This window comes from Salvelinus namaycush, chromosome 8 (assembly GCF_016432855.1).
Source record: "Salvelinus namaycush isolate Seneca chromosome 8, SaNama_1.0, whole genome shotgun sequence".
NCBI classification, from domain to species: Eukaryota; Metazoa; Chordata; class Actinopteri; order Salmoniformes; family Salmonidae; genus Salvelinus; species Salvelinus namaycush.
This window is the reverse complement of record NC_052314.1, coordinates 46,301,832-46,328,313: the sequence shown is the minus strand read 5'-3', so window position 1 is coordinate 46,328,313 and position 26,482 is coordinate 46,301,832. Positions and strand designations below refer to the sequence as shown.

The 26,482-nt window shown below is 41.6% G+C and overlaps 1 protein-coding gene across 1 annotated transcript in view; it reads left to right on the top strand.

Moving 5' to 3' along the window:
* LOC120052155 (seizure protein 6 homolog) overlaps nt 1-22,083 on the top strand; it is a 56,417-nt gene extending 34,334 nt beyond the window's left edge. Inside the window, exons 10-16 of the mRNA XM_038998988.1 lie at nt 268-462; nt 18,232-18,426; nt 19,662-19,853; nt 20,011-20,049; nt 20,826-20,943; nt 21,148-21,250; nt 22,025-22,083. Of these exons, the coding sequence (XP_038854916.1) occupies nt 268-462; nt 18,232-18,426; nt 19,662-19,853; nt 20,011-20,049; nt 20,826-20,943; nt 21,148-21,250; nt 22,025-22,054 (872 nt within the window). The 3' untranslated portion in view covers nt 22,055-22,083. The remainder of the gene's footprint in view (nt 1-267; nt 463-18,231; nt 18,427-19,661; nt 19,854-20,010; nt 20,050-20,825; nt 20,944-21,147; nt 21,251-22,024) is intronic.
* The last annotated feature ends 4,399 nt before the right edge of the window (nt 22,084-26,482 follow it).

Below are 26,482 nucleotides of genomic sequence, written 5' to 3'. Positions count from 1 at the left end.
ATAAAGGACATGATATGCAGAACATTGATTGCCCATACATAACATCACCCAAATACAATATGTACATTTTCCTGGTGTGTATTCAGTGAGGCAATATGTTAATAAATGTAGATATAATATGAACAGACAATACGATTTACGTATTCTACCTCAATTGTGTGTTCTACACAATTATTTTTCAATCTGAATGTTCTGTAACATTATATCCTCCTGAACAAGCCCTTGGTTTATCCTACATCTAATGACATCAACTTCTTTCACATCCAGAGGTAGAGCCTAATGACACCTGTCCTGCCCTCCCTCAAATCGAATTTGGCTGGATTAGCTCCTCCCACACCTCTCCCGTGAGGGGAAGTGTGTTGACCTATCAGTGCCAGCCGGGGTATGACATCAGTGGCTCTGACATCATCACTTGCCAATGGGATCTTTCCTGGAGCAATAGCCCACCCACCTGCATCAAAGGTGAGCTAAAGTGCGTTCCTGCCCGACTACATTGCTGACTCATGCCAGATCATATGTTATCCATTGGTTGATGCAACGCAACACCTGAGCAGGGGAACACAACCCGAACTTCCAACAAAACTTAGGATGTGTTTGAGAGCATCAATTTTGCTCCTTTGCTGATCACCGACTGAGCATACTAACTGATTTAAAAATCACTTTACATCTTAGAGGTTGAGTAAGGCTTAGGTTCAATCAGATCTAGCGTTAACTGGCGATAGCCGACACAATAGCTGTTTTGGTGGTGTTGGAGGTGGAACTGCATTGGCGTTTTCAAATTGGTGAGCAGCTGCACTTGATAATTGTCATGAAGCCAGACCTGTCCCACTCGCGTTCGAAGTTCAGAAAGAGAAAGTGTAGGCTACATAGAAATAATGACACTCAAATTAAAAATCATTAAACGAAATAATGAGAATATTATATATTATTCCAGTGTTCGAACTTGTAAGCAAGGCTATATGGGATTACTCTTAATGCGACTCTGAGCAGCCAATGGCAATGTCTGCGTTAGGTATACGGCCAGGAGACGTTTGTAGATTTGACAGCTCTAACACAGTTCCACCTCCGACGCCGCCCAAACAACCACTATGCAGATGTTGGCTAAATTGAATAGAGCCTTAGGTCCTTTCAGACACTTAAAGGGAAGATTGCAGAAATAGGTTGCTGGTAAACATTCTGATCATGTTTCCAATAAAAAGTCCCAATATGACATATCACTTTACATTTGTATTTTGGGAGAAATGTACATTTATCCGAATTTGAGATGTCATGTTGGAAAAGTGTTTGGAAAAGTGATGTCAAGAGAATAACACACGAGTGAATACACAGCAGGAGTGAGCCACTGTCCACATAAGACGGTAAAGACCCACATCATACCGAGTCCTCATTGGCACTGAATAAAACCAACTTATCATCTGACCATATCCTGTGATTTCTTTATTCTGTATCAGCAAAAAATGTATCACTTATACGGTGTGTAGGCTTTTAGCATAGTCCTGCTGGCTTACCCCTACTAGCTAACCACTAGCAGCCTTGAAACACATCACTTATTAGCAGTTCAGCACATCTGCATTTCTCGTGCTGTTACACAAAATCAAGATTAACTTTTACCATCATAGTAGACATTGAACATCTATAACAAAAAAACTCTGTTGTTGGGCGATAGTTGCGTCATACTACAGCACAGCTTGCAGCGTGCTGCATAAATGTATGGCACATTAGAGTGCATGAAGTCATATTATTTTACTGTCAGCCATTGTTGTCATTAATGCTAGTTTGACCACCAGAGGGCATCTTTGAGAAGCGAAGTTATTGAAATGACATGGAGCTCTAGGCCTAAGAGTCCTGTTTACTGTAGCTGTTTTAGCTTAACTTATTTATTGGCATAAAGGCCTAATTCAATATACAGTATATCAATCATTCAGTCATTCATTCATTTGTGCATGTCATCACACAGCATGCAAGTCATCCAAGTCTTAAAATACAGTCAAGCATTTTAGTTATAAAACAAAATAACAAAGAGATTCTTTAATAATTAAACAATTAATGAACCGCATTTGACTGTTTTTAATATTGGCTGTACTAGAGACTTTAAAACCTTTTTTTTGTAGAAATGTTGCTTAATTAAATTGATTCATATTATGGTGTTTCTATTCCAAGAAAAACGAAAATGCATTTTATAGTAGCCTATGTAGGCCTCAGGGTTTCCGTTATAAAAAAATGGCGCTGTACAAAGTGACCGGTTGGGAGTAGGCCTAGGCTGCTAAGTGACTGTGAGGGAAGAGCAAAATAATCACAACATTTCCACACCCTAATTGTAGGCTAACCAATACCCAAACGGAGTATGTGAAAATACAAATCGGATTTATCAAGACCAGTCCCCATGCTTGTCTCAAAGCAGCGCAAATCGGTGCTAAAGTAGTTGACCACACACAGATAGGTTATTACTTCAAATCCTATTATAACAATTGGATGACTTTGGGTGTTTAAGTAAGCAACAATTTGTTGCCTTCATTAGCCTACTTTATTCCAATATTTCTGTCATTCAGGGATATTTATTCCCATAGTAATTCGTTATGGATCAATCCAGATGTGGTTAGAAAACAGTGCATTTGGTGGGCTATTCAAAGAGATGGAAGAAGTGATATGCCTCGCAAACATCCATTAATACATTTAAAGTCCCAATGAATAAACCGCAACATTTCGGCTAAAGCGATTGAATTCACGAATGCATTTGACTTTTTTAAATAGTGGCTGTACTTGTCACACCCTGATCTGTTGCAATTGTCTTTGTGCTTGTCTCTACCCCCCTCCAGGTGTCGCCCATCTTCCCCATTATCCCTAGTGTATTTATACCTGTGTCCTCTGTTTGCCTGTTGCCAGTTCATTTTGTTAGTCAAGCCTACCAGCGGTTTTCTCCTTGCTCCTGTCTGTTTCTAGTTCCTGTTTTCTAGTTTTCCCGGTTTTGACCATTCTGCAAGCCCTGACCCTGAGCCTGCCCGCCGTTCTGTACCTTTTGGACGCTGGAGATTCCGGAACCTGCCAAGCTTTTTTCTCCCAGTGCACCCTCATTTTTGAGCTGCAGCCTTCTTCCTTCCCCTTGGACCGCTCGAGGATAGCGTACATCATAACGCTGATGTCCGGGAGGGTACTTGCCTGGGCCACGGTGGTGTGGGAGCAACAGTCCACTGTCTGCCTCAGTCTGGAGGAGTTTGTGGAGGAAGTTGGGAAGGTGTTTTATTCTCCGTTGTTCGGGAGAGAGGCTGCTCGTAAGCTGCTCCAGCTATGTCAAGACTCCCATAGTTTGGCAGACTACATGGTGGATTTTCGCACGTTGGCGGCTGAGAGTGCCTGGAACCCGGAAGCATTGCTCGACATGTTCCTGCATGGAGTATCGGAGGAAGTAAAGGACGGGCTTGCAGCCCGGGACTACTGACGGATCTCGACTCGCTCATCGCCTTGACCATTCGGAACGATGGGCGACTACGGGAGCGAAGGAAGGAGAGGAGGTTCGATTTCACTCGCCCGCCCAAGGCATCCACCTTGCCTCCGAGACCTCCCGGAAGTCTCCGATGGCTCTGTTGCCGAGAGAACCGGAGGCTACCCGAGTTCCCCCGAGAGTCTCCGAAGTCTGCCAATTAATCTCTTCCCGAGCTGATGCAACTAGGCAGAGCTAGGCTGTCCCCAGCCGAACGGCTATACAGGCTTCACATGAAGAGTTGCCTGTATTGCGGGACTGCTGGTAATTTCATGGCCACCTGTCCACTAAAAGACCAGGCTCACCAGTAGGAGCGAGTACTCTGGTAGGCCATACGGAGAACTTTTCCTCTCCCATTACTCACACCCCTTTTCATGCCATCTTGCTGTGGGGGAACCAGTTGAAATCTTTCTGGGTACTCTCTCAACTCCAGGACCACACACCAGCAAAACATTTTTGGGCCTGATGCAGGACTCTAGCGCCAGAGACGAGAGACTCTCGGGACATTCACACCTCCAATAATTTACGAAAATATAGTACATTTGTGCCACAGTTTAGACTACCAATAGATCAGTGTTCTAACTCCCCCTTGTGATAGGCCCAAAAATGCTATTTTACAGTAAACAAATTGACAAAATAATGTTAGCATGCTTATAGGGAAGTACACTCAACAAGCACAGCACTTACACAAATGACTGATAATTGGCTGAGAGAAATTGATGATAAAATGATTGTGGGGGCTGTCTTGTTAGCTGTCTTGTTAGACTTCAGTGCAGCTTTTTACATTATCTATCATAGTCTGCTGCTGGAAAAACATACGTGTTATGACTTTACACCCCCTGCTATAATGTGGATAAAGAGTTACTTGTTTAACTTCACTAGGGTAGGGGTCAGCATTGGGAATTTTGGATGAAAAGCGTGCCCAAATTAAACTGCCTGCTACTCAGCCATGAAAGCTAGAATATGCATATAATTAGTAGATTTGGATAGAAAACACTCAGAAGTTTCTAAAACTGTTTGAATGATGTCTGTGAGTATAACAGAACTCATATGGCAGGCAGAAACCTGAGAAAAAATCCAACCAGGAAGTGGGAAATCTGAGGTTTGTAGTTTTTCAACTCTTTGCCTATCGAATACACAGTGTCTATGGGGCCATATTGCACTTCCTAAGGCTTCCACTAGATGTCAACAGTCTTTAGAACCTTGTTTGAGGCTTCTACTGTGAAGTGGTGGCGAATGAGAGGGGATTGAGTCAGAGATCTGCCAGAGAGCCACGAGTTGGCCACGCGCATTCACGTGATAGTTAGCTTGCATTCCATTGCAATTCTACAGACAAAGGAATTATCCGGTTGGAACATTATTGAAGATTTATGTTAAAAACATCCTAAAGATTGATTCTATACATCGTTTGACATGTTTCTACGGACTGTAACGGAACTTTTTGACTTTTCGTCTGCACCTAGTGATCGCGCCTAATGAATTTTGATTACTGGGCTAAACGCGCGAACAAAAAGGAGGTATTTGGACATAAATGATGGACATTATCGAACAAAACAAACATTTATTGTGGAACTGGGATTCCTGGGAGTGCATTCTGATGAAGATCATCAAAGGTAAGTGAATATTTATAATGCTATTTCTGACTTCTGTTGACTACACAACATTGCGGATATCTGTTTGGATTGTGTTGGTCTCTGAGCGCTGTATTCAGATTATTGCATGGTGTGCTTTTTCCGTAAAGTTTTTTTGAAATCTGACACAGCAGTTGCATTAAGGAGAAGTGGATCTATAATTCCATGCATAACAGTTGTATCTTTTAGCAATATTTATTATGAGTATTTCTGTAAATTGATGTGGCTCTCTGCAAAATCACCGGATGTTTTGGAACTACTGAACATAACGCGCCAATGTAAACTCAGATTTTTGGATATAAATATGAACTTTACCGAACAAAACATACATGTATTGTGTAACATGAAGTCCTATGAGTGTCATCTGATGAAGATCATCAAAGGTTAGTGATTTAATTCTATTTCTGCTTTTTGCGACTCCTCTCTTTGGCTGGAAAAATGGCTCTGACCTAACATAATCGTTTGGTGTGCTTTTGTCATAAAGCCTTTTTGAAATCGGACACTGGATGGATTTACAACAAGTGTATCTTTAAAATGGTGTAAAATACTTGTATGTTTGAGGAATTGTAATTATGTGATTTCTGTTGTTTTGAATTTGGCGCCCTGCAGTTTCACTGGCTGTTGACGAGGTGGGACGCTACATACCCTAGTGAGGTTAACAGGAAGCCAGTGTAGGGAGGCTAGCACTGGAGTAATATGATCAAATCTTTGGTTCTAGTCAGGATTCTAGCAGCCTATTTAGCACTAACTGAAGTTTATTTAGTGCTTTATACGGGTAGCCAGAAAGTAGAGCGTTGCAGTAGTCTAACCTAGAAGTAACAAAAGCATGGATACATTTTTCTGCATCATTTTTGGACCAAACATTTCTGATTTTTGCAATGTTACGTAAATGGAAAAAAGCTGTCATTGAAACAGTCTTGATATGTTCGTCAAAAGAGAGATCAGGGTCATCACAAAATGTAGTTGAGGTTTAGGGTTTAGTGAATGATTTGTCCCAAATACAATGCTTTTAGTTTTTGATCTATTTCGGACTATCTTATTCCTTGCCAGCCGTGCTGAAACCAACTGCAGCTCTTTGTTAAATGTTGCAGTCATTTCAGTCGCTTTGATAACTGACATGTATAGTGTTGAGTCATACATAGCCACACTGGCTTTACTTTACTCAAGAGATTGAAAAAAGTAAGAGGCCTGCTACATTTACATTTACATTTACAGTCATTTAGCAGACGCTCTTATCCAGAGCGACTTACAAATTGGAAAGTTCATACATATTCATCCTACTAGACAGCTGCCCTAGGGAATTCCTGATTCTACCTGGATTATGTTGGAGAGGCATCTCTGTATTCTGTTAGACAGGTAACTCTTTATCCACAATATAGCAAGGGGTGTAAAGCTATAACACATATGTTTTTCCAGCAACAGACTATGATCGATAACGTCAAAAGCCGCGCTGAAGTGTAACAAAACAGACCCCACAATCCTTTTATCATCAATTTCTCTCAGCCGATCAGTCATTTGTGTAAGTGCTGTGCCTTTTGAGTGTCCTTTCATATAAGCTTGCTGAAAGTCTGTTTTCGATTTGTTTACTGTAAAATAGCATTGTACCTGGTGAAACACATTTTTCCCCAAAAGTTTACTAAGGGTTGGCAACAGGCTGATTGGTCGCCTATTTGAGCCAGTAAAGGGGGCTTTACTATTCTTAGGTAGCAGAATGACTTTTGCTCCCTCCATGCCTGAGGGCACAACATTTCTAGTAGTCTTACATTGAAGATATGGCAAATAGGAGTGGCAATATCGACCGGTATTATACTCAATAATTTTCCATCCTAGTTGTCAGACCCCGGCGTCTTGTCATCAAATCAAATCAAATCAAATGTGTCACATACACATGGTTAGCAGATGTTAATGCGAGTGTAGCGAAATGCTTGTGCTTCTAGTTCCGACAATGCAGTAATAACCAACGAGTAATCTAACCTAACAATTCCACAACTACTACCTTATATACACAAGTGTAAAGGGATAAAGAATATGTACATAAAGATATATGAATGAGTGATGGTACAGAACGGCATAGGCAAGATGTAGTAGATGGTATAGAGTACAGTATATACATATGAGATGAGTAATGTAGGGTATATAAACATAAAGTGGCATAGTTTAAAGTGGCTAGTAATACATGTATTACATAAAGATGGCAATAGACAACAAGATGTTGATAGACAACAATAATCTTTTCTCCTCATCCACACTCACTTTATGGAATTCAAAATTACAATGCTTGTCTTTCATAATTTGGTAAGATATACAGTTGAAGTCGGAAGTTTATGTACACTTAGGTTGGAGTCATTAAAACTCATTTTTCAACCACTCCACAAATTTCTTGTTAACAAACTATAGTTTTGGCAAGTCGGTTAGGACACCAACTTTATGCATGACACAAGTCATTTTTCCAACAATTGTTTACAAACAGATTATTTCACTTATAATTCACTGTATCACAATTCCAGTGGATCAGAAGTTTACATACACTAAGTTGACTGTGCCTTTAAACAGCTTGGAAAACTCCAGAAAATGATGTCATGGCTTTAGAAGCTTCTGATAGGCTAATTTACATAATTTGAGTCAATTGGAGGTGTACCTGTGAATGTATTTCAAGGCCTACCTTCAAATTCAGTGCCTCTTTGCTTGACATCATTGGAAAATCAAAAGAAATCACCCAAGACCTCAGAAAAAAATTGTAGACCTCCACAAATCTGGTTCATCCTTGGGAGCAATTTCCAAATGCCTGAAGGTACCACGTTCATCTGTACAAACAATAGTATAAACACCATGGGACCACGCAGCCGTCATACCTCTCAGGAAGGAGACGTGTTCTGTCTCCTAGAGATGAACATACTCTGGTGCTAAAATTGCAAATCAATCCCAGAACAACAGCAAAGGATCTTGTGAAGACGCTGGAGGAAACAGGTACAAAAGTATCTATATCCACAGTTAAAAGGGTCCTATTTCGACAAAACCTGAAAGGCCGCTCAGCAAGGAAGAAGCCACTGCTCCAAAACCGCCATAAAAAAGCCAGAGTACGGTTGCAACTGCACATGGGGACAAAGATTGTACTTTTTGGAGAAATGTCCTCTGGTCTGATGAAACAAAAATATAACTGTTTGGCCATTATGACCATCATTATGTTTGGAGGAAAACGTGGGATGCTTGCAAGCTGAAGAACACCATCCCAACCGTGAAGCACGGGGGTGTCAGCATCGTGTTGTGGGGGTGCTTTGCTGCAGGAGGGACTTGTGCACTTCACATAATAGATGGCATCATGAGGAGGAAAATTATGTGGATATATTGAAGCAACATCTCAAGACATCAGTCAGGAAGTTAAAGCTTGGTCGCAAATGGTTCTTCCAAATGGACAATGACCCCAAGCATACTTCCAAAGTTGTAGCAAAATGGCTTAAGGACAACAAAGTCAAGGTATTGGAGTGGCCATCACAAGGCCCTGACCTCAGTCCTGTAGACAATTTGTGTGCAGAACTGAAAAAGCGTGTGTGAGCAAGGAGGCCTACAAACCTGACTCAGTTACACCAGCTCTGTCAGGTGTCAAAATTCACAGAATTTATTGTGGGAAGCTTGTGGAAGGCTACCCGGAACATTTGACCCAAGTTAATCAATTTAAAGGCAATGCTACCAAATACCAATTGAGTGTATGTAAACTTCTGATCCACTGGGAATGTGGTGAAAGAAATAAAAGCTGAAATAAATCAGTCACGCTACTTTTATTCTGGCATTTGACATTCTTAAAATAAAGTGTTGATCCTAACCTAAGACAGGGAATTTTTACTAGGATTAAATGTCAGGAATTGTGAAAAACTGAGTTTAAATGTATATGGCTAAGGTGTATATAAACTTCTGACTTCAACTGTACTTGGATGTGTAGTGTCAGTGTTTGTTGTTGGCATGTCATGTCTAAGTTTGCTAATGTTGCCAATGAAAAGATCATTAAAGTTGTCACGTTCCTGACCTGGGCAGAGCGGCTGGAAGCCCGAGAGGCTCACCCAAAAATTTCTTGGGGGGGGGGGGGGCTAAAGGGGAGTGTGGCGAAGCCGGGTTGGTTACCTGAGCCAACTCCCCGGGCTTACCGTGGAGTGAGAGGGCGTCGTACTGGTCAGACACCGTGTTATGCGGTGAAGCGCACGGTGTCCCCAGTACGCGTGCTTAGCCCAGTGCGGGCTATTCCACCTTGCCGCACTGGGAGGGCTAGGTTGGGCATCGAGCCGGATGTCATGAAGCCGGCCCAACGTATCTGGCCTCCAGTACGTCTCCTCGGGCCGGCGTACATGGCACCAGCCTTACAGGTGGTGTCCCCGGTTCGCCTGCATAGCCCAGTGCGGGCTATTCCACCTCGCCGCACTGGCAGGGCTACGGGGACCACTCAACCTGGTAAGGTTGGGGAGGCTTGGTGCTCAAGAGCGCGTGTCCTCCTTCACGGTCCGGCATATCCGGCGCCACCTTCCCACCCCAGCTCAGTACCACCAGTGCCTACTCCACGCACCAGGCTTCCAGTGCGTTTCCAGAGCCCTGTTCCTCCTCCACGCACTCTCCCTATGGTGCGTGTCTCCAGCTCAGTGCCTCCAGTTCCGGTACCACGCACCAGGCCTACTGTGCGCCTCAGCAGGTCAGAGTCGGCCGTCTGCCCAACGCCGCCTGCACTGCTCGTCTGTCCAGCGCCGTCTGAACTGCCTGCCTGCCCAGCACCATCTGAGCCATCCGTCTGCCCAGCGCCGTCTGAGCCATCCGTCTGCCCAGCGCCGTCTGAGCCATCCGTCTGCCCAGCGCCGTCTGAGCCATCCGTCTGCCCAGCGCCATCTGAGCCATCCGTCTGCCACGAGCCTTCAGAGCCGCCCGTCTGTCCCGAGCCATTAGAGCCGTCCGTCAGTCAGGAGCCGCTAGAGCCGTCCGTCAGTCAGGAGCTGCCAGAGACGCCAGCCAGTCAGGAGCTGCCAGAGACGCCAGCCAGTCAGGAGCTGCCAGAGACGCCAGCCAGTCAGGAGCTGCCAGAGACGCCAGCCAGTCAGGAGCTGCCAGATCCGCCAGCCAGTCAGGAGCTGCCAGATCCGCCAGCCAGTCAGGAGCTGCCAGAACTGCCCTTCAGTCATGAGCTGCCCTCCAGTCATGAGCTGCCCTCCAGTCATGAGCTGCCCTCCAGTCATGAGCTGCCCTACAGTCATGAGCTGCCCTCCAGTCATGAGCTGCCCTCCAGTCATGAGCTGCCCTCCAGTCATGAGCTGCCCTCCAGTCATGAGCTGCCCTACAGTCATGAGCTGCCCTACAGTCATGAGCTGCCACTCAGTCATGAGCTGCCACTCAGTCCGGAGCTGCCACTCAGTCCGGAGCTGCCCCTTATCCTGGTGCTGCCCCTTATCCTGGTGCTGCCCCTTATCCTGGTGCTGCCCCTTATCCTGGTGCTGCCCCTCAGTCAACTGCTACCCCTCAGTCTGTTACTGCCTTTTGGAATAGCGGGATTGACATGGAGGGTGAATATTGGGAGGAGGCCACGGAAGCGGGGGTTGACTATGGTGGGGTGGGGACCACGACCAGCGCCAGAGCCGCCACCGTGGACAGACGCCCACCCAGACCCTCCCCTAGACTTTGTGCTGGTGCGCCCGGAGTTCGCACCTTAAGGGGGGGGTTCTGTCACGTTCCTGACCTGTTTTCCTTTGTTATGTATTTGTTTTAGTTGGTCAGGGCGTGAATTGGGTGGGTTGGTCTAGGTTTCTATTTCTATGTGGGGTTTTGTGTTCGGCCTGGTATGATTCTCAATCAGAGACAGGTGTGTATCGTTTGTCTCTGATTGAGAGTCATACTAAGGCAGCCTGGGTTTCATTTGTGTTTTGTGGGTGTTTGTTCCTGTGTCAGCGTTTGGGCCACACAGGACTGTTGCAGGTTAGTCACGTTTGTTGTTTTGTTAATTTGTAGTGTTTGTTGGTTTGCCATTAAAATCATGAATACCTACTACTCCGCATCTTGGTCCGATCCATGCTCCTCCTCGTCCGAGGAGGAGAACGACATTGACAGCCTTTACAAAAGTAGTTGGCAGTTGTCACGAACCGGCTCAAAGTTCATAACAGAGAGGGAGACAACGTGGAGATAAGGAATAATGAAATATATTTATTAACGGAAGAAAACTAAATACAATTAACAATGGTGTGTGTAGTCAGTAATCAGTGTAAGTGAGTGTTTGCGTGCATAAATGTGATGATGAGGGGTGTTGAAAGGTTCCAAAGCAAACAAACGGCCACAAAAAGACTACATCCAAAATCTATCTGTGTCTGCATGGAGATTGTCTCCCCAATGAATGCGGAAGAGGTGTATTTATCCCGGGACACACCCGAGCCCAGGTGTGTCCCATTTCGCTGACGACCCTCCCGGCTCCGTCCACCGACATCTTATTTAGGAAAACAACAGCAAAGAGACAGAATACGGCAGACAGAGTGGGAGGGTCGTCACAGCAGTATCAGTGGGTTTTGTGAAGAATAAGCCATCTGATTCAATGAATGACAGAGCTGAGTTTGGCTTTTTGCCCAAAATGTCATTTAAAGTATCCAAAGCTTTTTACTATCATTCTTTATATCATTTATCTTTGTTTCATAGTATAGTTTCTTTTTTATTTAAATTCAGTTTAGTCACATGATTTCTCAATTTGCAGTATGTTTGCCAATCGATTGTTTTGCCAGACTTACTTGCCATACCTTTTGCCTCATTCATCTCAACCATACCATTTTTCAATTCCTCATCAATCCAAGGGGATTTAACAGTTTTCACAGTCCATTTTCTTAATGGGTGCATGCTTGTTAGTAACTGGAATAAGCAATTTCATAAATGTTTCAAATGCAGCATCTGATTCGTCCTCATTACCCACCACAGACCAGCAAATATTCATTACATCATCAACATAGGAATCACTACAAAACGTATTGTATGAGCTCTTAAACACTATATTAGGCCCAGCCTTTGAAACTTTGGTTTTCTTAGATATGGCTACTTAATTGTGATCACTACATCCGATGGTGCTTTAACCTGTACTGCTCTGGCGTTCCGCCAGCGGAACTCCTCCCACATTCCACTGAAAAGGCAGAGCGCGAAATTCAAAATATATTTTTTAGAAATATTTAACTTTCACACATTAACAAGTCCAATACAGCAAATGAAAGGTACACATCTTGTGAATCCAGCCAACATGTCCGATTTTTAAAATGTTTTACAGCGAAAACAGCACGTATATTTATGTTAGCTCACCACCAAATACAAAAAAGGACAGACATTTTTCACAGCACAGGTAGCATGCACAAAGCCAACCTAACTAACCAAGAACCAACTAAACTAACCAACAAACAACTTCATCAGATGACAGTCGTATAACATGTTATTCAATAAATCTATGTTTTGTTCGAAAAATGTGCATATTTCAGGTATAAATCATAGTTTACATTGCAGCTACAATCAGAAATTGCACCGAAAGCAGACAGAATAATTACAGACACCAACGCCAAATACCTAAATACTCATCATAAAACATTTCTGAAAAATACATAGTGTACAGCAAATGAAAGACAGGCATCTTGTGATTCCAGCCAATATTTCCGATTTATTAAGTGTTTTACAGCGAAAACACAATATAGCGTTATATTAGCTTACCACAATAGCCAGAAACACAAGCCATTCCCCAGCAGTAAAAGTTAGCGATCGTGACAAACCAGTAAAAGATATATAATTTTTTACTAACCTTGATATTCTTCATCAGATGACAGTCCTATAACATCAGGTTATACATACACTTATGTTTTGTTCGAAAATGTGCATATTTAGAGCTGAAATCAATGGTTATACATTGTGCTAACTTAGCTACTTTTTCCCACAACGTCCGGATTTTTTTCTGACACTTTTTCTGACACACATATTCTGACCAAATAGCTATTCATAAACATAACTAAAAAATACATGTTGTATAGGAAATGATAGATCCATTAGTTCTTAATGAAATCGCAGTGTTAGAATTCTAAAAATAACTTCATTACGACATACAGCTTCGGTATAGCTAGAGTACCCAAAAGCTGGGCGCCGACGACGAGTTCACATGTACGACAGATATATGAAATAGCATCATAAAATGTTTCCTACTTTTGCTGATCTTCCATCAGAATGTTGTACAAGGGGTCCTTTGTCAAGAACAATCGTTGTTTGGATTTAGAACGGCCTCTTTCCCTCTCGATTTAGCAAGCACACTAGCCAAGTGGCACGAATCTCTCCATGTCAACAAACGGAAGAGAACGGAACACGGCAAAACTCCCGAAAAAATTTCAATAATCTGATTAAACTATATTGAAAAAACATACTTTACGATGATATGGTCACATGTATCAAATAAAATCAAAGCCGGAGATATTAGTCGTCCATAACGGCAGCTTATCAGAAGGCAAATCCAGGTTCCTTCTCGCGCCTTCCTGAAAACAGGAAATGGGTGACACGTCATTCCAAGAGCTGTTATTCCACTTCAGACCAAGATAAACACCCCATTTATTCTCTCACCGCCTCTTGACATCCAGGGGAAGGTGTATGACGTGCATGTATACTAATACGTATCATGCCCATTTATAGGCAGGACCTAGAAGAGAGCATAGTTTTCAGACTTTCCACTTCCTGGTCAGGAAGTTTGTGCCAAATGAGTTCTGTTTTACTCACAGATATAATTCAAACGGTTTTAGAAACTAGAGAGTGTTTTCTATCCAATAGTAATAATAATATGCATATTGTACGAGCAAGAATTGAGTACGAGGCCGTTTAAATTGGGCACGTTTTTCCCCCAAAGTGACAACAGCGCCCTCTGTCTTAAAGCAAATTTCTGCACCATTAGTAAAGATGTGATCAATACATGATGATGATGCACAATTGAGAGCATCCTGTCGGGCTCTATCACCGCCTGGTACGGCAACTGCACCGCCCTCAACCGCAAGGCTCTCCAGAGGGTGGTGTGGTCTGCACAAACCATCACCGGGGGCAAACTACCTGCCATCCAGGACACCTACAGCACCCGATGTCACAGGAAGGCCAAAAAGATCATCAAGGACAATAAGCACCCAAGCCACTGCCTGTTCACCCCGTTACCATCCAAAAGCCGAGGTCAGTACAGGTGTATCAAAGCTGGGACCGAGAGACTGAAAAACAGCTTCTATCTCAAGGCCATCAGACTGTTAAACAGCAATCACTAACTCAGAGAGGCTGCTGCCTACATACAGACTCCAATCATTGGCCACTTTAATAAATGGATCACTAGTCACTTTAAATAATGCCGCTTTAATAATGTTTACATACCTTACATTACTCATCTCATATATATATACTGTATTTTATACCATCTATTGCATCTTGCCTATGCCGCTTGGCCATCGCTCATCCATATATTTATATGTACATATTCTTATTCCATCCCTTTAGATTTGTGTGTATTAGGTAGTTGTTGTGGAATGGTTATATTACTTGTTAGATATTACTGCACTGTCGGAACTAGAAGTACAAGCATTTCGATACACTCGCATTAACATCTGCTAACCATGTGTATGTGACCAATTTGATTTGATTTGATGTCATTCCTGTGCTGTTTGTAAATGCCCTGATAAGTTGACCAATAACCTGAACCAGGTTGCAGGCACTGGTTACAGTTCGAAGCGTTTTCTTGAGTGGGCAGCTTACTGAAAGTCAGTCAATATTTAGGTCACCCAGAAAATAAAGTATGTGGACGCTACTTCAAATTAGTGGATTCGGCTATTTCAGCCATACCCACTGCTGACAGGTGTATGAAATCGAGCACACTGCCATGATATCTCCATAGACAAACATTGGCAGTAGAACGGCCTTACTGAAGAACTCCGTGACTTTCAACATGGCACCGTCATAAGATGCCAACTTTGGAAGAACTTGACTGGCTAACACAGAGCCCTGACCTCAACGCCATCGAACACCTTTGGGATGAATGAGAACACAGACTGTGAGCCAAGCCTAATTGGCCAACATCACTGCCCGACCTCACTAATCCTCTTGTGGTTGAATGGAAGCAAGTCCCTCAGCAATGTTCCAACATCTAGTGGAAAGCCTTCCCAGAAGAGTGGAGGCTGTTATAGCAGCAAAGGGGAGACCAACTCCATATTAATGCCCATGATTTTGGAATAAGATGTTCGATGAGCAGGTGTCCACATACTTTTTTTCATGTAGTGTATTTTAAATCAATGTTATGATAAATAAAATGGCATTATCCATGAGAAAGATTTTTGTGCTGACAGCTGATCTTCTCATGCATCTGAAGAAAATTCTAAACCGCAACAGGTGCAATGTCATTTGGAGGTGGACTGGGGGCGGGCCTCGGTAACATTTCAAATTGTGATTGACAGCTCAAGAGTGTCATGACTGTCCTGTGAGAATCACAATGGGTCAGATCAACTTGGCAATGGTTGACAATAACCAGACCTCCTCTCACCCGCAGAGGGAGGAGGGAACTGGTGTGGGGTTTTGACACCTCCACACCCTGTCGTAAATTAAGGTAGAAGAAGACTCTCTCCCCTTTATCTTCAAATGTGCATAGGAATGTGCCTTTGTTTCATAGACTTTCCTGCCAAAACTCTAACATGGTCAAACATGAATAATGGAACAATAATTCTAACATAAGAATGTGGGTAATGGTCAGTGGGGAGCAATGGAAAACAAATGTAATATTGCTTTTCATTTTGTGAGGTCACTAAAAACTGGATGGACAAAATAATGTAACTTGGAAAGTATATCCCCTTTATCTGTCAAGTTTCCATCCAATACGTTGTGCATATAATATGAAAAATTATGAATACATTTTTGTTAAGATATGATTGTGATTTTAGGAGGTGTAACAGAATCTTTCTCCTATAAACTGTGCATAAGTAAGTAGCCACACCCCGAGTGAGGTTGGAGAGCGTGTCAGACTGACGGAACAATCCCCTTTTAACCAGAGTGCATAAAACGCATTGCCAACGAAATTAACATTAGACCAGGAAACCTGAGGCGGGAGCTAAACGTTTGAAATAGTTGGAACTTTGAACGTCAACACAAGGTGAAGAAATAAATTCACCTTCCTTTAGACCAGAGAGACGGCGAGCTGCAGCTCATGTCCATCGTGGTCCGAATCCTGAATACCTATACGAGGAAGAAGAGGACAGAAGCTCACCTCTCAGACAATCACTGAGATAGCTGATTAATGTTAGCTGTCTGGAATCAGCTACCTAGAAAAGCAAATATAAGTGAGACTCTCCTACTACACTCATCACCAGTGGGAACCATCGACATGGCTGGCTAGTTATCTTCCAGAGTGAACAACAGTAGAAGACGGGAAAGGGGAGACCCCTATCGGACAATCAGAGCCATACAGCTTACCGCTGAAAGGCCAACAACCTTCCAAAGGAGACTGGTTCTGACCAAACAAAGGCACTCACACGTAAATACATTCATGATTTCTTATTCCAAACAGGCGGCGGTTTGTGTGCAAACTATATGATTAACATTACTGTGAGAATAATTCTGAAATCTATCAACGATAAGTGTCTTTTTCCTCTCTCTCTCTCTCTGTCTCTCTCCATGTCATTGCGTAAAAATCCATATTGTCTCATGTAGTAAGTGTGTATGTTTATTCTGTGTTATTATTTAGTTAGCTAGTAAATAAATAATTAAACCAATTTGTGTAGTACTGAATCATGAGTAAGGTTGGGTTTTTTGCAGATCCAAGAAGGTTACGACTGTTCAGAATGATGATATGATAAGAGGTAATGATTAATAAGATGACTGTTTATCGATGTAATAGATATACTGTATATCTTATAGAGTTTAATTCTGGAAATGGTAACTCTTTAAACATCCTCTTCTGTGGTGCCCCAAATTCCTAATGAGTTAGTTGTTACATGGTTAATTTAATCGAGTAACAATTAAACATAGTCAGTGGATGAAATAAATAACAGTCATCAGATTAATAAATGTAAAGTCACAACAGGAGTTTCATGTGTCTCTTTTCAAAATAAACAAAGGTAATCGTACTATGGTTCATAAGTGGCAGGTTGTTTAATAGCTGCATCATTTATTTTCAACTTTTGCATGCCCCACTTTGGGAACATAATGCCAAGGTACCAGAGGACAATAGACTCAACATTACAATTCAGCATGATACATGTGGCACAAATATATTTAATTAACATATCATTTTTTCTGTTATGATTTGCTCAAGCTATATATTTCATAAATATATTCTGGAAATATATATATATTTTTCCCCCTCATACTGTATGTACATACACTGAGTGTACAAGACATTAGGAACACCTTCCTAATATTGAGTTGCACCCCTTTTTGCCCTCAGAACAGCATCAGTTCGTCGGGGCATGGACTCTACAAGGTGTCGAAAGCGTTCCACAGGGATGCTGGCCCATGTTGACCCCAATTCTTCCCACCACAGGAGGCTGCTGAGGGGAGGACGGCTCATAATAATGTCTGGAATGGGGCAAATGGAATAACTTCAAACACATGAAAACCATGTGTTTGATGTATTTGATACCATTCCGCTTCAGCCATTACCACAAGTCCGCCCTCCCCAATTAAGGTGCCACCAACCTCCTGTGCTTCCCAGAGTTGTGTCAAGTTGGCTGGATGTCCTTTGGGTGGAGGACCATTATTCCCAGCAGCGTTGCAGTTCTTGACACACTCAAACCGGTGCGTCTAGTTGATACCCCGTTCAAAATATTTTGTCTTGCACATTCACACTGAATGGCACACGTATACAATCCATGTCTCAATTGTTTTAACTGGTGACATCAGTAAGGGATCATAACTGGTCATGGAAAGAGCAGGTGTTCCTAATGTTTTTTATACTCAGTGTATATAATAATGCATTCGTTTTCTATATGTGTTTATTCAGGGACAATGGACAATCATCTACATATCAGAAAAGAAGTGTGCTGGAGTTTACTCATTTAGCTCTGTTTCATCTGTAGTACCAGGGTAGATTAAAAAAATTATACAAATATTAGATCATGTCTTGTATATCCTTATCGTCCGCAGTCCAGCAGTGTCCTGATCCGGGGGAGGTGGTGAACGGAGCGCGTTCGGTACGCCCAGAGTCTGGATTCGCTGTTGGAACAGTGGTGCGCTTCTCCTGTAACCAGGGTTACCAGCTGGAGGGCCCTGGTCAGATCTCCTGCCATGGACGGGATACGGGCACCCCCAAGTGGAGTGACCGCAGTCCCAAATGTGTCTGTGAGTCACTCCCCTGGGTGTTTGTCTGTGTGTGTTGAGATGGATGTCAAACACTGTAATCCTATGGGATTATACAGTGCCTTCAGAAAGTATTCACACCCCTTTACTTTTTCCACATGTTGTTGTGTTACATGGTGGATTAAAATAGATGTAATTGTCTTTTTTTGTCAATGATCAACACATAATACAGTAATGTCAAAATGGAATAAAAATGTTAACATTTGTATAAAAAAAAGAATATGAAAAATAAAACACTAATATATTGTATCTGGATTAGATAAATATTCAACCCCCTGAGTTGAATCAGCTTTGGCAGCGATTACAGCTGAGTCTTTCTGGGTAAGTCTCTAAGAGCTTTCCACACCTTGGTTGTGCAACATTTGCCCATTATTCTTTTCAAAATTCTTCAAGCTCAGTCAAATTGGTTGTTGATCAATACTAGACAACTATTTTCAGGTCTTGCTATAGATTTTCAAGCAGATTTAACTCGGCCACTCAGGAACATTCACTGTCTTGGTAATCAACTCCAGTGTAGATTTGGCCTTGTGTTTTAGGTTATTGTCCTGCTGAAATGTGAATTCATCTCCCAGTGTCTGTTTATAAGTCACCTTCGGCCTCATGGTGAAATCCCTGAGCGATTTCCTTCATCTCCAACAAGTGAGTTTGGAAGGACGCCTGTATCTTTGTAGTGACTAGGTGTATTGATACACCATCCAAAGTGTAATTTATAACTTAACCTTGCTCAAAGGGATATTCAATGTTTGCTTTTACATTTTTTACCCATCTACCAATAGATCTTTGTGGTTCAATCTGTGTTTGAAAATCACTGCTCGATTGAGGGACCTTACAGATAATTGTATGTGTGGGGTACAGAGACAAGGTAGTCATTGAAAAAATTATGTTAAAAAAATGTATTGCACACAGAGTGAGTCCATGCAATTTATGTGACTTGTTAAGCACATTTTTACTCCTGAATTTATTTAGGCTCTCAATAACAAAGGGGTTGAATACTTATTGACTCAATACATTTTAGCTTTTCATTTGTAAACATTTCGAAAAGCATAATTCTACTTTCACATTATCCGGTATTGTGTGTAGGCCAGGGACAAATAATCTCAGTTTAATCAATCTTAAATTATACAAGAAAATGTGGAAAAATGGCTGTTAATACTTTCTGAATGCATTGCTCTCTCTCTCTCTCTCTCTATCCGTCTTTATTTCCTTTCCCTAAACAGTGAAGTATGACCCATGCCCAAACCCAGGTGTGCCAGACAATGGTTACCAGACATTGTACAAACATAGCTACCAGGCAGGAGAGACGCTCCGTTTTTTCTGCTATGAGGGCTATGAACTCATTGGGGAGGTTATTATCAACTGTGTCCCGGGCCACCCATCTCAATGGAACAGTCCACCACCCTTCTGCAAAGGTGACATTCTACATTGGACTGCTGGAAATGAGGATGAGGGGTTAGAGGGATTTCAATAAATTCTGCATGAGAATTGAAACACTTGAACATATTGTGAACATAGAGTGAATGAGGAATGATGATCTTATAATAATAATAATCTGCATCTCTCTATCAGTGGCATACGAGGAGCTGTTGGATGATCATAAATTAGAAGGTGATTTTTCGTTTCCTTCTACATCTTCTTTAGAGGAATTTTGACACTTTTCAACCTCATATTCATTCTCCAGTTCCTTACAAAGACTATGAGATTCATGCTAACACAGGGAGAAGGAAAATGCCTCCCCCTGGCTAGAAACTCGTAGTAGGTTATTTTTTATTTTTTAAATTACTTTTAATGCAATTTGATGATGTCATGACATTTCTTCTTATTTCTAACTACAGAACATTGAAACGTCATGGTAACCAATTTTCAACAGACAAACCTTGTATGATGAAGTTGTACTTTTGAAACAACGTCATATCTTCACTTTATCTCCACTATGAGATATTTTTAAATCCAGTTTATCAACAAGTTAATACTTGTTATGTTGGATTCACATCTCCATCTCAACCAAAAATCAACGTTGAAGAATAATGCAGGGATTCAATCTGATCACGGGTTGTGGAAAATGTGGATTTTAAGGTCAATGTTCCTGCGTTCATGGAGATCAGCTTCACGGTAAATGCTGCAGATTCCGGCTCAATCATGGGAACACATTGGGAATTCTACAAACTTTTGGCTGTCTTTTTGAGTGGGTGAATATAGGTTGTTATCTCATATATCAATGTCTCAACCAAATATTACCCAATTGCCCACGTTGAAATTACGTGGTGTGCTCAGTGGGATGGTGCTGGAAATAATGAAAATTAGGTTGAAAAGTGGTGGAATTCCCCTTTAATCGTCTTGATTTAACTTCTTCTTTAATTTATTATTTTTGATTATTTCCCTAGTATCCCAGTCATTGGAGCCCTCCCACCAGATGCTAAGTGAGAACATTGCCTTGGCAATCATCCTGCCAATCATCCTGGTCATTCTTCTGATTGGTGGAATCTACATGTATTACACAAAGTACGTGCTGCGCAGTTCAGCAGTCTCAATTAAAATGCATTCTTCTTACTTTCACCAAATATTGGCATGGTTTGACCTAACACACACACACACATACATTCACACAAGAGTACTGAGCCATTGCATAGATCAGATATCAGAAGTTGACTGTATGCTGTATTCTCTCCCTTTAACATGTATTTCCCTCTCCCTCGGTGTATGTAGACTGCAGTGGAAGCCACTTTTCTGGAAGTCTCTCTCTCACACCCACTCATACAGCCCAATTACTGTGGAGTCTGACTTCAACAACCCTCTATACGAGGCAGGGGTGAGTATTTTCTCTATTTTTGCCTAATGTGTAAGTATTGCTCAAGCCCTCTCACTTTGGGGCTAGATTCTATCAGATCCGCGCTAGCCAGCATAGCGGTTGTTTTGGAAGTCTCTGAGGTGGAACTCCGTTAGAGCTGTCAAATCTACAAGTGGTTCCTTGCGTTGCCCTACTCTGCCATTGGATGCCACGAAACCACACCCAACTTTATACCCGACAAGTCATGCAGCCGCATTACACGTTCAAACACTCTAATGTGTGATGTTCTATTGTCTACAACTCGATTAAACTGATAGGCTAGAAATCCTCCCATCCAAATTAACATGAAAACCTGCATTAGCCTGTCATTATTTTTTATAATGGATAGCCCTGTCTGTGTAACCAACTGGGAATCAAACCCAGGTTATTAGTATAACTAAACCACCAGGTAAAATTGTTCTATCTATGTCACTAAGCTAAAGTTTAATGTAGAGCTCATGTACAGGTAAATTGTATCAACTTTAATAAATTGACAAGTTTTTTTTCCAACTTTTCACCTTTTGGCTAGTATTTAGGAAAATATTCTCTGTAACTTTGCTTTTTATTTGGCTAGAAGTTGCCATGACATTGACTGTAGGTTAATGAAAAGTGAATACTCTCGTCCATTGCTTATGAATCCTGGAGGTTGCATGTCCTAAACTGCTGAGGATATTTTGCTGTAGCATTTAAAACCAACTATTTTCTTCTTCAAATTAATTGTTATTCGGGTCTGTTGTATTGCAACCTGGTTCCTAGGACACACGGGAGTATGAGGTGTCCATTTGAAGAAGAAACGTCTTGAGAAGAATTAAAACACACAGATAGATAAAGAGATCTGGAGGAAGAGGAACAACTTTCTTTTTCTTTCAGATGACTTCTTTCACTCCCATCATCTCCCACTCCGCTATTTCCTCTTCCCTGCCTCTCTCTTTCAGTCTCTCTCTTTATCTTTGAGTTTGTGTCTTTACACCTCACTTTTCTTTTGTGTGTCTCTCTAATTTCCCAGTCGCTCTTTCTGTCAGTGATTGTAGGTTTGCGTCTCCTTGGGCCAGATTCAATCCGATCGTGTTTAAGCCGCTAAGCACATTTTAAAGGCAATGTTCCAGCGCTAGTGGAGATGGCATTCACAGTAAATGCTGCATATGTCGGTTCAATTGGAAATTACCTTTAAATGTCAATCGCACTTTAACGTGGATTTTCCACGGCCCAGATTGAATCTAGGCCCTTGTCTTCATCTGTTCATAGTGTGCAGCGATGACTGTCTCCCAGTGGTGTGCTGTTTTCCACAGTCCAACTTGTTGTCTAAAATTAGGATTGGTGCCTTACAGAGGTTAAGTGGTGGATAATATGGAAGGAGAGACATAAAGAGGGAGAAAGAGGAAGAGCTGAGATATATTTATGAGGTAAAAAAGATAAGCAGACACACTCTATCTCATGCTCAGTTGCACACAGTATACACACACAGACACACAGAGAGAGAGAGAACGAGAGAGAGCGAGAGAGATGCATACACACATTGAATGTAAATATTTGGTGGAATATTGAGGCTCATATATACAGAAAATTCAGTGGCAAAATATAACATTGCATAATGTAATGTATCTTCATGTTTCAACTCTCGTTGCCATAGTAAAATGTAAAATTACAAAGCCAGCGTTTCATATTGTTCTTTGCCATTTTTGAAGTGTATTTCCACTTGATGTTGAATGACATTGAGAAAAAGGTGAGGACCTGAATGTTGTCACTCTTATAGCACGCAATGAATGTATATTTTACCGCTTCTGCTGAATCATGTTATTATGATTATCAACGATTATCATTGTTATCAGTGCAAATTTGAAGTTGTTGTATATGCACAATGTTGAAGAAAATAAGCTAACTTGGCTGCTTGCTGTGATGTAGTATTTAACTGATATGCTTTTAGAATTTCTTACCAGTTTATTGTCTGAACAGTAAATCTACTTTAATTCATTGTGCCAATATGGGGGTCCAGGGGACTCTTTTGCATTGTAAAAGTATTATTTGCAATATATTTTGTCATGAAGGCATTATTTATTTGCTGAAATGTAAGATTAAATCAAAGTCTGAATGGTGAAAAGAGGTCTTGTCTTCATTAAATACCAAATGTGTGTAGTCCTGTGTGGCTCAGTTGGTAGAGCATGGTTCTTGCAATGCCAAGGTTGTGGGTTTGATTCCCATGGGGGACCAGTATGAAAATGTATGCACTCACTACTGTAAATCGCTCTGGATAAAAGCATCTGCTATATTCTTTAAAAATGTGTTATAGCTTTTAAAGTCTATTGTGCATGTACAGAAGACTGAATGCCCAAGACAAAATATCAGATGTGTACATTGTTTAAGTTTGATCTGTTATACTCTATGGAGGAACTGCTCTTTGGAGGAACAATCACACCAATTTAATCTGTTAATCAGATTGAGGAACAAATTGTGTTGACCAACCCTTTAAGGCTGTCAACCATATTTAATGACACAGGAGATAAGGGTGACAGCACATACTAATTGATACAAAAACACCAATCAAACACAGAGTGGGAAGGAGAAATGCAGTGACACATACATATGGTGAGGAATGGGTCACACAGCAAAATAAACCCAAAACACTGTTTTGGTTCTGTAAATCACCAAATAACAGTAAACGAGCTATTCTAGCATGTGATGTCTGTGCAAATTGGTATCACTTTCATTGTGTTGGCCTATTTCCAGATAGTCAAAAGGATGTGGAATCACAACCATGTCGAGTTCATGTACAGCAATTGCAAAATGGATTTAGTCTTAAAGGGGACTGTGACACATTTACTGTATACATTCATTGCTAGTGACAACAAGGTGAAATTAAACAAAATAGTTCAAACAGAGAATGTAAATGAGGCTATGGTTCGAAACCTATTGCCCGTGGAGTGTTTAAGAGAGGGAATGTCAATTGCTCAGAGAAGACCCTCAGACTGCCAGTATTTCTGTACCCCCCCTATTGTTCTCTCTTGCCTGACCTTCAGCTAGCGAGGTATGTTGTCCTTGGCTCTGCAATTTTTCAATTTAAAACCGTGGTGCCTGAGAGCTGTGACTGCGCCAAGGACTAACATATTGTGCGTTGTCTCTTCGTGCGCAGGGCAAATATAAATCCAACAAACAGACCTCCAGTTGTGGCAGTGTTCTCATTAAATTACATAATGCAGAACGAACCCTACACAGACAATAGACTTTACAAATTACATGCCTTTAAAAACATTAACGTGCAGCTCAATCAAATCTCAAACACCCAAGATATTGGGAATTACTACTACCACTTATAGACAGAAAGTTGTGGTAGAGGTTTATCAGATGAGGAAATTATAAGCTTTATGAAAACTGAATCACATGTTGACGTTAAAATAAGTGAGGGTACACTGAAATTGGTTTTGTCAAATGAGGCACATTTTGGAGGTTTCAGCATTATTTCTATTTAACTAGGCACGCCAGTCAAGAACAAATTCTTATTTTCAATGACGGCCTAGGAACAGTGGGATAACTGCCTTGTTCAGGGGCAGAACAATAGATTTGTACCTTGTCAGCTCGGGGATTTGAACTTGCAACCTTTTGGTTACTAGCCCAAGGCTCTAACCACTAGGCTAGCCTGCCACCCTGGAGGGTTCAGGCATTTGGAGGGTTCAGGGACCTCTATGTTGCTATAAATGTGTATATGTTTTGTAATTTTGTATATTGTATATTGTATGTGTTGGATGTATTTATGCAGGGCTCATCTGTAAAAGAGGCTGTAGTCTCAGACTTATTAATAATTAAAAAATACCACTCCAAATAATGGTGTGTTTACATTGACTCGTGATGAATGGGAGATGGTTCATTCAAAGAGAAGTAGTAGGTATATCAAAAAGTTATCATGGGTAGAACTATTTGTAGGAAAGATTAAAATCCAATCCTTACTGTGCAGTACATTTTAGATACAGTTGAAGTCGGAAGTTTATTTACACTTCGGGTTGGAGTCATTAAAACTCCTTTTTCAAGCACTCCACATGTTTCTTGTTAACAAACTATAATTTTGGCAAGTCGGTTAGGACATCTACTTTGTGCATGACACAAGTCATTTTTCCAACAATTGTTTACAGATAGATTATTTCACTTATAATTCACTGTATCACAATTCCAGTGGGTCAGAAGTTTACATACATAAGTTGACTGTGCCTTTAAACAGCTTGGAAAATTCCAGAAAATGATGTCATGGCTGTAGAAGCTTCTGATAGGCTAATTGCCATCATTTGAGTCAATTGGAGGTGTAGCTGTGAATGTATTTCAAGGCCCACCTTCAAACTCAGTGCCTCTTTGCTTGACATCATTGCAAAATCAAAAGAAATCAGCCAAGACCCCAGAAAAAAAATTGTAGACCTCCACAAGTCTGGTTCATCTTTGGGAGCAATTTCCAAATGCCTGAAGGTACCACGTTCATCTGTACAAACAATAGTACGCAAGTATAAACACCATGGGACCACGCAGCCATCATACCGCTCAGGAAGAAGACGCGTTCTGTCTCCTAGAGATGAATGTAAAAGTGAAAATCATCCCAGAACAACAGCAAAGGACCTTGTGAAGATGCTGGAGGAAACCGGTACAAAAGTATCTATATCCACAGTAAAACGAGTCCTATATCGACATAACCTGAAAGGCCGCTCAGCAAGGAAGAAGCCACTGCTCCAAAACCGCCATAAAAAAAAGTCAGACTACGGTTTGCAACTGCACATGGAGACAACGATCGTACTTTTTGGAAAAATGTCCTGTGGTTTGTTGAAACAAAAATAGAACTGTTTGGCCATAATGACCATCGTTATGTTTGGAGGGAAAAGGGGGGGCTTGCAAGCCGAAGAACACCATCCCAACCGTGAAGCACGGGGGAGGCAGTATCATGTTGTGGGGGTGCTTTGCTGCAGGAGGGACTGGTGCACTTCACATAATAGATGGCATCATGAGGAGGAAAATGATGTGGATATATTGAAGCAACATCTCAAGACATCAGACAGGAAGTTAAAGCTTGGTCGCAAATTAGTCTTCCAAATGGACAATGACCCCAAGCATACTTCCAAAGGTGTGGCAAAATGGCTTAATAAGGACAACAAAGTCAAGATATTGGAGTGGCCATCACAAGGCCCTGACCTCAGTCCTGTAGAAAATGTGTGGGCAGAACTGAAAAAGCATGTGCGAGAAGGA